This window comes from Oryctolagus cuniculus, chromosome 1 (genome assembly GCF_964237555.1).
Source record: "Oryctolagus cuniculus chromosome 1, mOryCun1.1, whole genome shotgun sequence".
Classification (NCBI taxonomy): Eukaryota; Metazoa; Chordata; class Mammalia; order Lagomorpha; family Leporidae; genus Oryctolagus; species Oryctolagus cuniculus.
The window spans coordinates 32322007-32334011 of record NC_091432.1 but is presented as its reverse complement, the minus strand read 5'-3'; the positions used below and the strand labels follow the sequence as shown (position 1 = coordinate 32334011).

The 12005-nt window shown below is 47.8% G+C and overlaps 2 protein-coding genes across 5 annotated transcripts in view; one reads left to right on the top strand and one right to left on the bottom strand.

The window, feature by feature from the left end:
• CD59 (CD59 molecule (CD59 blood group)) overlaps positions 1-12005 on the bottom strand; it is a 684742-nt gene that overhangs the window by 581148 nt on the left and 91589 nt on the right. The gene's annotated exons all lie outside the window — the stretch shown is intronic.
• The window catches only part of KIAA1549L (KIAA1549 like), a 319252-nt gene that overhangs the window by 266401 nt on the left and 40846 nt on the right, over positions 1-12005 (top strand). For all 4 annotated transcript variants that reach the window (XM_008269586.4, XM_002709213.5, XM_017345847.3 and 1 more), the window contains one exon: positions 6262-6391. In XM_008269586.4, coding sequence (XP_008267808.2) covers positions 6262-6391 — 130 coding nt within the window. The remainder of the gene's footprint in view (positions 1-6261; positions 6392-12005) is intronic.

The following is a 12005-nucleotide window of genomic DNA, read 5'->3' as shown; positions in this document are numbered from 1 at the left end:
AACTATTTTCCCTCAGTTTCCTGCTGACATTTAGGGAAAACAAATGCCACATTGCATACAAATAAAAGTGAGCATCACTTGAAAGTTACTTGAGAAACAAAATTGTTCATTTAAGGCTTTTTATGAAAAGAGCCTGAACAAAGAAAGAACAAAACTTATTCCTGGGGAGTTGCAGCTCTACTCCCAAGCATACCTGCATATCAGATTTTTTTTTTCATTTATTTGAAAGGCAGACAAAGACAGAGAGACATAGAGATCTTCCATCTGCTCATTCACTCCCTAAATGCCCACAACAGTTAGGGCTGGACCTGGCCTAAGCCAGGAGTCTGGAGTCAATCCAGGTCTCCTGCATGAGTAGCAGGGACCCAAGTACTTGCACCTGCTGCTTCCCAGGGTGTATGTAAGCAGGAAGCAGATCAGAAGTGGAATAGCAGGGGCTGTGTTGTGCTGCAATGGGGTAAGCCACTGTCTACCATGCTGGCATCCCATTTCAGAGCACCAGTTCAAGTCCTAGCTGCACGGCCTCCAATCCAGCTCCCTGCTAATGCACCTAGGAAAGAAGTGGAAGATGGCCCAAGAACTTGGACCCCTGTTACCCATGTTGGAGACCCAGATGGAGTTCTAAGCTTCTTCAGCCCAACTCAGCCCTAGATATGTGACCACTTGGGGAGTGAACCAGTGGATGGAAGAGTCTCTCTCTCTCTCTCTTTGTCTGTCTGTCTGTCTGTGTGTGTCTGTCTGTCTGTCTATCACTCTGCCTTTCAAAAAAATAAGTGAGGGGGCTGACACTGTGGCATAAGTAGGCTAAGCCTCTACCTGAGCCTCTGGTATCCCATATGGGCACTGGGTTGTGTCCTAGCTGCTCTTCTTTCTATCCTCTCTCTGCTATGACCTTAGAAAGCAGTGGAAGTGCTTGGGCCCCTGCACCTACATGGGAGACCCAGAAGAAGCTCCCGGCTCCCCGCTCCTGGCTCCTTGCTCCTGGCTCCTGGCTTTGGATCAGCCCAGCTCTGGCCATTGCAGCCATTTGGGAAGTGAACCAGAGGATGGAAGACCTTTCTATCTGTCTCTCCCTCTCTCTGTCTGTAACTCTACATCTCAAATAAATAAATAAAATCTTTTTTTAAAAAAGTGGGTAGCCAGGACTTGAACCCAGGCATTCTAATAATATGAGACAAGTAGCTTCTTAACCACTGCACCAAGCATCCACCCAGGCTAGATTTTTTTTTTTTTTGACAGGCAGAGTGGACAGTGAGAGAGAGACAGAAAGGTCTTCCTTTTCCGTTGGCTCACCCCCCCAATAGCCACTGCTGCTGGCCTACCACGCTGATCTGAAGCCAAGAGCCAGGTGCTTCTCATGGTCTCCCATGGAGTGCAGGGCCCAAGGACTTGGGCCATCCTCCACTGCCTTCCCAGGCCATAGCAGAGAGTTGGACTGGAAGAGGGGCAACCAGAACAAAATCTGGTGCCCCAACTGGGTCTAGAACCCAGGGTGCCGGTGCCACAGGCGGAGGATTAACCTTTTGAGCCACGGCGCCGCAGGCCAGATTCTTAAGCCCTGTTAATGCTGTATGTATGTAGCTAATTCTCAGTGAATGTCTATTGAAAAAAATGATTTAATGCTGTTAAAGCACCAAAACTAAAATTTTTTAATATTTATTTATTTATTTGAAAGGCAGAGTTACAGAGAGAGGGAGAGGAGAGAGAGAGAGTCTTCTGTCTACTGATTCACTCCCCTAATGGTGGCAATGGCTAGGTCTGTGCCAGGCCAAAGCCAGGAGCCAGGAGCTTCACAAAGGTGCAAGGGCCCAACGACTTAGGCCATCTTCTGTTGCTTTCCCAGGCCATTATCACAGAGCTGGATCAGAAGTGGAGGAGCAGGGACCCAAACCGGCACCCATGTGGGATGCCGGCACTGCAGACCATGGCTTAACCCACTGTACCACAGCACTGGCCTCAAAGCTAATTGTTTTTAAGTTCTGACCAATTGAGGAGACAAGATGGGTAGCTACAAACTGGGTTTGCTGGGGATAGGACTGGAGACAGGATCAGTGGTCAGTGGAGAGATAGAAAGACTGATGGGAAAAGAGGGGCAGAATCTCAGGGAGCTGGGGGTATTATTCTTGCTACATTCTGTAGGTGACCTACCTGTTATCCTAGGTTAGAGTTCCCTTCACTTGCTGCTCACGGTACAGCTCCCCAGAGGCTCTGCTCCCACGTAATGGGGCCAGAGCGAGGGAATTATTCTCTGCCCAGAGGTAGCATCAGGACCCAGAATGTTACCCTTTGAGCTACTCGAATAAGATGCAAAGTTTAGATTCCAAGTGAGGGCTCTTTGCTTAACTGTTTCACGTAGTTTCACAGCTCTTTATAGAATGCCTACTTTTATGTTGTAATCACTTAGCTAAAGAAAAGAGCACATAACGTAACAGGCAGGTGCTGTCATCAGGGGCCCGTGTCTCTGCTCAGCTCTCACTGCACCTGTACAGACAGTGCATCCGACTTCCTCCAAGCTCCTAGGACTCTCCCTGGGGGCCTCTGTGGAGCATCCTCTGTGTACAGCAGACCGGCATCAGATGGATAAATACCCCCGCAAGGGAGCTCTGAGGTGCAAGCCCCACCTTTGTAATAGCCGCATTTCCTAGTTTCTGGATTTGATGATTTGGCACTGAAGACCTCACTGACCCTGGAGGAACTCCCCAATCCTGAGGGCCCCCCAGTTCCTGAGGATAGCAAAGGACTCGCCTGCCAAAGCCTGTCCTGTGCACACTGGCCCATCCAGGCCTGTGTGCAGACTGCCTGCTGTGTGTGCTGTCCCAGGGCTCTCACCTCTGGGCTCTGGTGCACCTGCCCCAAAGTCAGGTACCAGGTAACTAGGGACAGCACCTCAGCCCCTGCCTGCCTGTGTCTCCGCACAGAAGTTACAGTGAAAGCTTGTGCCCTCATTTCCCTCTGGATGGATGAGCCTGTGCTTCCCCGTGGGACCCCCTCTGGCAAGGACTGGCCTTTCCTCTTGGGAGCTGTCTTTTCAATAGCAGTCATCGCTGGTGTGCTGACCCTTGCCAGCCTGAATAAAAATAAAATGTGCACTTTGAAGCAACTGTCTCCCACGCTTCTCCAGTGAGTTTGAGCCCCAGTTGGCCCAAATCCTAGCCAGCTCCACACTCTACCTTGATCGCCATGCTTCCCTTCCCCTCCTACCCTGCTTGCCAGCTAGGGGGTCTAGAGGATTCCTAGATCCACCCCCTGGACAAACCACCTGCTCTCATGCCAGCATAAAGCCCATTGCTCTGATGGCAGCCGGGCCTCTTCCTCACCACAGTGTTCCAGGCCATCTCTGTGAAGCCCCAGGGCTGCACAGAACACAACTGGAGAACTCCTTTCTTTACAATGTCCTGAGATTTAAAAGCCCCTAAAACTCCAAGTAAAAAGCTCATCATTAGCTACCCAGCAGTGTTTTCAGAGGGGAAAAAGCTGCTCAGGTTTGCATGTTTCAAAATTCATTCACTTTCCAAAATATAGCAAAATACAATGGAGAAAGAACTACACCTGATGAAACTCTACGTGGTTCCAATGAGTAGCAGCTCTGCCTGACAGCCTCACTTATTTCTAGGTGGATGCCCACACGCCAAGTGCACACTGCTGGCCCGGCCCGTGTTGGCAGCTTTAAGCTGTGTACACAGTAGAACGTTGTCCCTGGGGGAGAAGTACACCGTGTCTGTGCTCCTGATCCAATAAGGTCTTACACAATCTCACTGATACTGACAAGAGGACCTAATCCTAGTATTTACTCCACCGTCACCCTTTATCAGTACAACTTTTCTAAATGGGCTGATTGGCAATGCAAGGACAGTTGTGATGGCTGCTTTTTCAAAAAAAAAAATGGTTTGTAATCAGGTCAAGGATGTGAATTGTTTGGGGTCTGCCTTCACGTGTGAGTCACTCAGAACAGCTGCTGTTTCACAGGCTGGCGGAGGTGGTGTTTCTTCCTAAAGGAAGACTTTAACTGTAGACAACTGTAGAGCGCAGTTTATAGATCAGGTTGTGAGCACCCATGTTAGATGCTTTGGTTGCAAATGATTGAAGTCCAGCACAAACTGATGCAGTAAAAGGGGCCTGCATTTCTGAGCATTACTGAAAAGGCAAGGCCGCGGCATAGCAGACCAGGGGGTCACACAGTATCTCCTGGACCCGATCTTATCCTCTCCTCACTCTTTGCTGACCACATTTTCAGGCAGGCTCTTACTTCATTGTGGCAAACTGGCTGCCAGCAACTCAGGCTTATATCCTATCTGCTTAGAAATATCAGTGCCTGTAGAATACCTCTTTCCTAATTGCCATAGCAACAGGCTAGAGACTCAGACTCATTGGACCAACTAGATTATATACCCTCCCCCGACCAGTCACTGTGGCTGTGGGGATGTGATGCTGTGATTGGTCCAACCTGAGTCACATGCCTACCTCTGAAGGAAAGGTAGCCCCTGAGGAATAGCATGGTGCTCTCTCTTAAAAAAAAAAAAAAAAAAAAAAAAAAAGACTGCAATGGCCAGAGCTGGGCTGATCAGAAGCCAGGAGCTTCTTCTAGGTCTCTCGTGTGGCTACAGGGGCCCAAAGACTTGGGCCATCTTCCACTGCTTTCCAAGGCCATAGCAGAGAACTGGATCAGAAGTAGTGCAGCCGGGAATCGAACTGGCGCCCACATGGCATGCCAGCACTGCAGGCGGCGGCTTTACCCACTACGCTACAGAGCTGGCTCTTAGCATGGAGCTCTTACGGAAACATTAGCATGGCTACCTGCCAAGCAAAGACAAAAGATGCTCTCTAAGTAGGTAAACGCTTCTCATGGTGGAAGAGTGGATCTGATAGTGTGTTTTGTTCCCGAGGCTTATTGCAAGGATCATGCTGTGACTTGGAAAGCCAGCGTCTGCTCTGGACTGCGTGTGGCTGCAATGCCATGACTAGCTTAGTGTGTGTTCATGACACAGTACAGATGCCTGCCGGGTTTCTGACTTCCCATAGTCCCTGGGACTAAACAGAGCGATCTCTTCACCTTCACCCCATCAGTAGCTAGCACCCTAGAACTGAGACGTAAAACAGGTGGGGCTTGGGGTGTTTGCTCCAGATAGAGGGTCTAGAATGCAGATTCTTCAGAGAGCCATTTGGAGGAGAGGGAAATCGTCCCACCGGCAGGACCATGGGAACGTCCCTCGTGCCATCGGACCTCACTGCCCACTCATGAAAGCTGAAGAAGAGAAGCACAGCCATGATCTCATGTTGCTGTTTCTTTCCCACTCATCAAAATGATCCCTCTAATGACAAGTGGACACAAGGCCGTGTGACACGCGTACAGGTTTCCTAGCCGTGGCTGAGTGGAGCCTCCATGCACGATGCCCCCTGGGCCGGAAATGCCCTGAGCCTGGATCAGCGTGTCTGTGGCTCTGGTTGGGACTCAGCAGAGATGTCACTTCCCCCGGGAAGCCTTCCTTGACCACCCTAACTGAAACTGTCCCCCATTCTGGCCGACCTCGGTTGTAGCTCTTTGTTTTTCTTGATGGCACTTAGACCTCTGAGATGGTCATGTCAATTGTGTTGCTCACTAGGCTGTGAGCTGTGGGACAGCAGGGGCCGTGTCTGTCTTGTTCCTCTTCCTCCACAGTGCCAGACACATAGTAGGCACTCAGTAAGGGAGGGAGGGATGGACGGACAGGCCCCGAATTGCCTCTGAGTTATGCTTTCTTAGTCCAGAAGGCAATCCGCTGTGGCAATGGTGGAAAAGAAATCCATCAACAGTCATCGTATGAAGCAGCCCACTCACTGCAGGGTTTATTAACACATCATAGGATCCTGGGTGTGAAATCCGGAAGCTTAAAAGGAACAAGACGCTGCTGCATGAGCAGAGCCAACAAGACAAGCATATTGTGCCAGCATGAGCTGTCGTAGGGGTCAAGAGGGAACCCCTGACCTGGCCATCAGCAGAATTTCAGATGAGGCTGCAGTGTTGTGATCGGTTGTAGTTACCTATTTTCTATAGGAAAAACTCCTTAGCATCCAGCCAAATGGTTACAGCATCCGGGGGGGGGGGGGGGGAGTCTTTATTCCATTCTTTCTACGGCCCCTTATGGCTGGGGAACAAATACCATCAATTCTGAGATTTATGAGACAAATCCAAAGCCTTCATTGGTTGCCTGTGGTTTGGATCAGTGGAGAATTCCATCTGTCAGGGTATTTGCTGCATCATAACAGTTGTTGGATTTTCTTCAGGCAACAGATGAAGAACTCTGTCTACCGAAGCCGGCAGTCTCTGAACAGCCCGAGCCCAGGCGAGACTGAGATGGACCTGCTGGTGACGCGGGAGCGACCCCGGCGCGGAATCCGGAACAGCGGATACGATGTAAGTCAGTGGGGCCTCCGAGCCGAGGGGAGGCAGCCTCTCGGAATGCTTGTTTACCAAGTGTTTGTGGGATTCACAAGTGCACCGAAATGATTTCTGCTTTTAATGACCGATTTTGCCAAGACTACTTGGAATGCGTCACAGTGACAGATTATTGCTAAAAGGATTTCAATTTCGAAATTGTACCTTTCGTGCCTAGAACCTTGCTGACCTTACACTCCATAGAGAGTGTCAAGGTCCTGCATTTCTGGTTTTCCGCCTGTTCCTAGAAACTCAGCAGGAGCCATGGCTATGGGTTGCGATTCATTTGAACACGGGCTTCTTTTAATCCATAGCAAATGTTGAAAAGTTGGATTTGTTCCTGATTTCATAACTCCTCAATACGCCATGGAAACAATGACACATCTAACAGAGCGATTTGCTGATTTCACATGACAAAGCACACGCATATGTTCAGTGGTATGTGCAAAGTGCAAAAATCCTCATCCCAACAGACTATCCCAGAGGTGGCGTGGCAATGTGGCACCTCCTGTCAAGTTACATACGTCCTGGGACTTGCAGTGAACCCTCGAAATCACTTGAGACCACGGGGATGACACGAGGATTGTAACTGGTCTCGAAGATCCTCCTAGGTTTTATGAAAAATATTTCTTTCCTGTTACCCTAAAATGTTTCTTTAATTACAAATAAGAAAGTTCTGCAGTAAGTTATAAGCCAAATGTAGCTGGGTAAACTTGCTACAATTTGAGACATCTTAACTTGAAAATGACACTTGATTTCTTAAATATATTCTGCTAATCCATTATTTGCCACAAAAGCTTTAAATGGATTTTTAATGGCTCTATTCAAAACAGAGACATCCTACCTAATTTGAATTTCTAATAATCTTCCGTACAGTTGAGCTTGATATTTGTGTTGAGAACGATATATTTATATATTTTTTCCTTTTCCATAAAACGACTTGATAATTTAGTTTTATAAAATTCCAGAGGCTCTAGGCAAATCTGTTTCTTTCTACTAGGTTAAAGTATCCAGTGTTAATTTTTCTTATAAAAATATTTCTTAAGCCAAATACATGAATGGATTTGAAAAACAAGCTGTGATTGAAAATTGGGTATTTGAAGTTCCCAGTTAATTCCTGATGACCAAGAGGGAACATTCTTCCCAGATGCTTACTTAGTGTGGAAAACTTTTTCTGATGCTCAGGCACTGAACTATGATAGGATTCTGAATCTATTTCAAGATTCATACTCACAGATTTCATATTAGATTCTAAGCATACTTTTATAGTGATGAGGAAATAGGTCAAAGGTTTCCCTATTAATATTAAAAAGAGAACATTGCAGATTTTTTAAAAACACAGAAGTGTGACTTATAGTACTCACTTAATACCTTAGGAACGCCATGTCACTGAGTGACCTGGAACAATGGAAGGAGAGTGATAATTAAAAAAAAAAATGGTTCACCTTTCACAGACAGGCATAAATATTCCAAAACAGGTGACTTTAGGGGAAGTCTGCTTCAATCCAACACATTTTTTAAAAATGTGTTTGTCTTTGAGAAGCTCATGTGATCTCAAAAACATGAGCGTACTTGTTTGAATGATGATGCTGAAAATAAATGCTGACCCTCCGAAGCACAAGGCGCTGCCCTTAAGTTTCTCCACACTGGGACGTACACATGGCCCCTGACTTATAATTGTTTGACTTCAGGGTTTTTGTACTTTCTGATGGTGTAAAAGTAATACGCGTTCATAGGAACTAAGCGAGGGTGTTTGGCAGGAAGCTAAGGATCTGGGACTTGAACTGGCACTCCGATATGGGATGCTGGAGTCACAAGCAGCAGCTTACCTGGCTGTACCACAATGCTAGCCCCAGGTTGGGTATATTAAATGCATTTTTTTTTTACTGAGGACAATTTGAACTTTCAGTGAGTTTATCAGCAGGTAACCCATAGTATGTCAAGGAGCACCCATATGTGATAAGCAGTTCTGGCATGCCACTGGGGTCAGATGCTACCTGTATGCAATAGGTTTGAAATATTAGACAGGATGGCTGATGCATCCCAGAGGAGGCAATATCAAGGCTCTACCCCAGCCATCACAGCCCTCAGCTCTCATTCCAGTGGCAGCTCCAGGGAAATGTTTTAAATGTCCTCGAAAGGTGATTTTATGATGCAAAAGGATGTGGAAATCTATAAGAAGGGGTCCCACTGCAGAAAACATCAAGGTATCTTCAATTAATTCATTTAGTTAATATTTAAAATTTACTTAAAAGGCAAAGGCAGAGAAAGAGAGAGATCTTCCATCAGTTGGTTTATTTCCCAAATGCCTGTAACAGTCTAGGCTGGACTAGGCTGAAGCCAGGAACCAGAAACTCAATCTGAGTCTCCCACATGAGTGGCAGGGACTCAAGTGCCTGAGCCATCACCTTCTGCATCCCATGGTGTGCATTAGCAGGAAACTGGAATTGGGAGTGGAGCCAGGACTTGAGCCCAGGCACTCCCGTATGGGATGCAGACATCCCAAGCGGCATCTTAATTGCTGTGCCAAATGCCCGCCCCAAGTTGTTTTAAACTGACAGAAAAATGAGGGGGAGGAATTGGGTTCTCCCCAAGTCATCAGTATGCTGGAAGAACATTCTAGGAAAACTCCTGGGACATCATCACAGGGCTGGCCCTGATGAGGGACTGCAGCCTTTGCCCCACACAGGAAGGAGGGGAGCAGGATGCCCAGGCCTGCCATGGTCAAGGAGACATGGCCACTGCATGCTGTGGGCTTGAGAGCCCAGCTCCAGTGGGAACTGACCCTGGCACTCGGCATCCCAGCTTCCAGTAGCAGTATTGGCAACAGCTGGGGCAGCAGAAATACGGGGCCTGCCTCGTGTCTCCTGTGCAACTGCACACTCATGCATCAAAGTGACAGAACCTGAGTCTTGCCCCCAGCTCACAGAAGGCCGGACATCTACATTAGCCTTTTGGCCTCAACACTACAGAGGTTGTGTTAATGCCTGCTCACCATCTCCAGTATGGGTAGAGAGTAAGCACAAGACGAGAGTGGAGTTTCTAGGCAGAGCAACACTTGGGAAACAGTTGGAGCAGCTAGTAGAGAAAAGTACGTAGCCAAGGGGAGAACAGACCCACAGGTGACAGCTCAGTCCCCAGCAGCCAGCTGAAGGCCTGGGCGCCCTGGGCTGTGTGGAATTGGGTAATGAGGTGCTCATCTTGCTGGTCTCTGGCTGGCAATGCCACTGGCTCCCTTTGTTAGAGGTGAGCAATAGTTTACTTGAAGGAGACCAAGGAATTAAAATGGTTGCTTGGATGGGTTGTACCTGCCAAAGAGTAAAAACAGTCTGTATAGCTGCTGCCTGCCTGCAAGAGCTTATAGCAAGTCATAGACCTTCTCGGAAAATTTGTAATTCTACTATGAATGAGCATCTTTCCTGCCCTCTGCAGCCCCAGCATCTTAGCCTGATAGAAATCAAGGCAAAGACAGGCATGTCCTGGCATCGCAAGGTAGAGGAGCTCCTGTTAGGGGCACAACCAGATCTTGGCTTCATTGGGAAGCAAATGGTTGGATTTGAGGATTTTGTTCCTCTTATTCTAAAAGCAACATGCTTGCTGAAGTAGGAGGCACTCTTGGATTGACCTGGCTACCATCACCACATCTTGCTTCCCATCAAGAGCTTTCTTTTTTTTTTTTTTAAGATTAATTTATTTATTTGAGAAGTAGAGTTACAGACAAAGCAAGGGTTCACTCCCCAGATGGCCACAACAGCTGGAGCTGGGCCAATCTGAAGCCAGGAACCAGAAGCTTCCTCCAGGTCTCCCATGTGGGTGCAAGGGCCCAAGGATTTGGGCCATCTTCTACTGCCTTCCTGAGCCATTAGCAGAGAGATGGATTGGAAGAGGAGCAGCTGGGACATATGGGGTGCTGGCGCTGCAGAGGAAGGCTCAGCCTGCTACACCACAGCACCGTCTCCCCATGTAGAGCTTTTCTGGCCAGTTCTCCACCTAAGCCTTTAATTTCTTTCTCTTCCCTCTGCTGGCTAATTTATGCCTTAATAACTGACTTGAGGTGTTATCTCAAGTTCATCTACAGTATGTTGTATTTTAACAGGGGCTTCTTATCCAAGGAAATCATGTGATCATGGGAAATCAGACTTCCTGGGAGAACCTGAGTCCAAGAAGTTGAAGTGTTTGGTGGTAAAGGGGGCTTTTAGATAAAGTCTAGGTCTTACCCGGTGGACGGCTACCCAGAAAAATCCATATTAACGCCACCAAGATGGAGACCACTTGACAAACAGAGAGTTGGAGGTGGGATTCTTCTTGGCTTGTTTGGGAGGGAGAAGAAGGGATCTCGAGGGGGGTCTAGTGACCTCACTCAGAGCTAGTGAGAAGCCCGGACTTCCCTCCCATGCAGGTACCTTCCCACTGGATGGGACACAACCTACTTCCCTTTTGTCAGGAACACTCAAGGGCTATCCACCGGCACATCTCCCAGAGCCCCTGTGCTCTGGACTTTGCTACTGTAGGTACCTGTGTGCCCAGCTCTGCTCCTCTGGGGATCTGCCTGAGACCTTTCTACCTGTTGGCTGGGGTAGCCAGTTATTGCAGGTCAGGTTTCCCCAGCATGCTATTGGCGGAAGGAAAGAAGAGAGGGAGGGAGGGAGGGAGGGAGGGAGGGAGGGAGGAAGGAAGGAAGGAAGGAAGGAAGGAAGGAAGGAAGGAAGGAAGGAAGGAAGGAAGGAAGGAAAGACTGGGCTATGTTACAAACACTGCAAGTCCTCAGCTGAACCCATGAAGAGCTATGAAACTCAGTGACCCTGAAGAGTTGGCCTGAGTTTGGGCAAAGCAGCTGCGCGTTTGTTCTCTAGAATGGATTTGTCATTGGGTGTTCTTGGGTGAGGCTGCTCTATAGCCAGGGCAGTTCCCAAGAAGAGCTGACATCTCAGACTGGCAATGACAGTGTGTCTGACAGCTGGGGGATCAGTCCCTAGTCCTGAGAGCATGGCATGGAGGCCACCATTCCTTCCACTCTGTGCTGCATGGCCTGCTGTGGCCCCCAGGCTCTTGCAGAAGCCAAAAGCTAGTGGACAATGGAGAAGTTATAGTCTGTTTCATTTCTTCTGGTAAACATTCAATGAGTATAAATTTAACATGCATAAATTCAACACTGCAAGCCCTGAAAAAAAAGAAAAAATAATAATCTAAAGAATGCTAAAAAAAAAAAAACACCCTAGCTTTTCCATATATATTCTGTCCCTATTGTACATTGTGGATTCTCTTTCTTTTTCCCTATTACATAATAAGGTTTTATATATATGAGACCATGTATACTATTCTCCATGGACGGTTTAAGAGATCCTCTTCCTCTCCTCTAGGGTTTTACTCTACATGGTTTTCTCCCCCTCTGCCAAGGTCAGCATTTAAGCCCCATGCGGGATTCTACTATACTTACCTCTGTGTGGCTCTGTGGAAAAGGACAAGATGCATTCACTCTGGTTAGTGCACACCCCAGCTAATCATGGGCTAGTGGAGGAGAGAAGTGGAGGCACGTGCAACCTGCTATGGCAGTGAACTTGGAAGAGAAGAGGCCATCCTCTGAAGTTTCTTC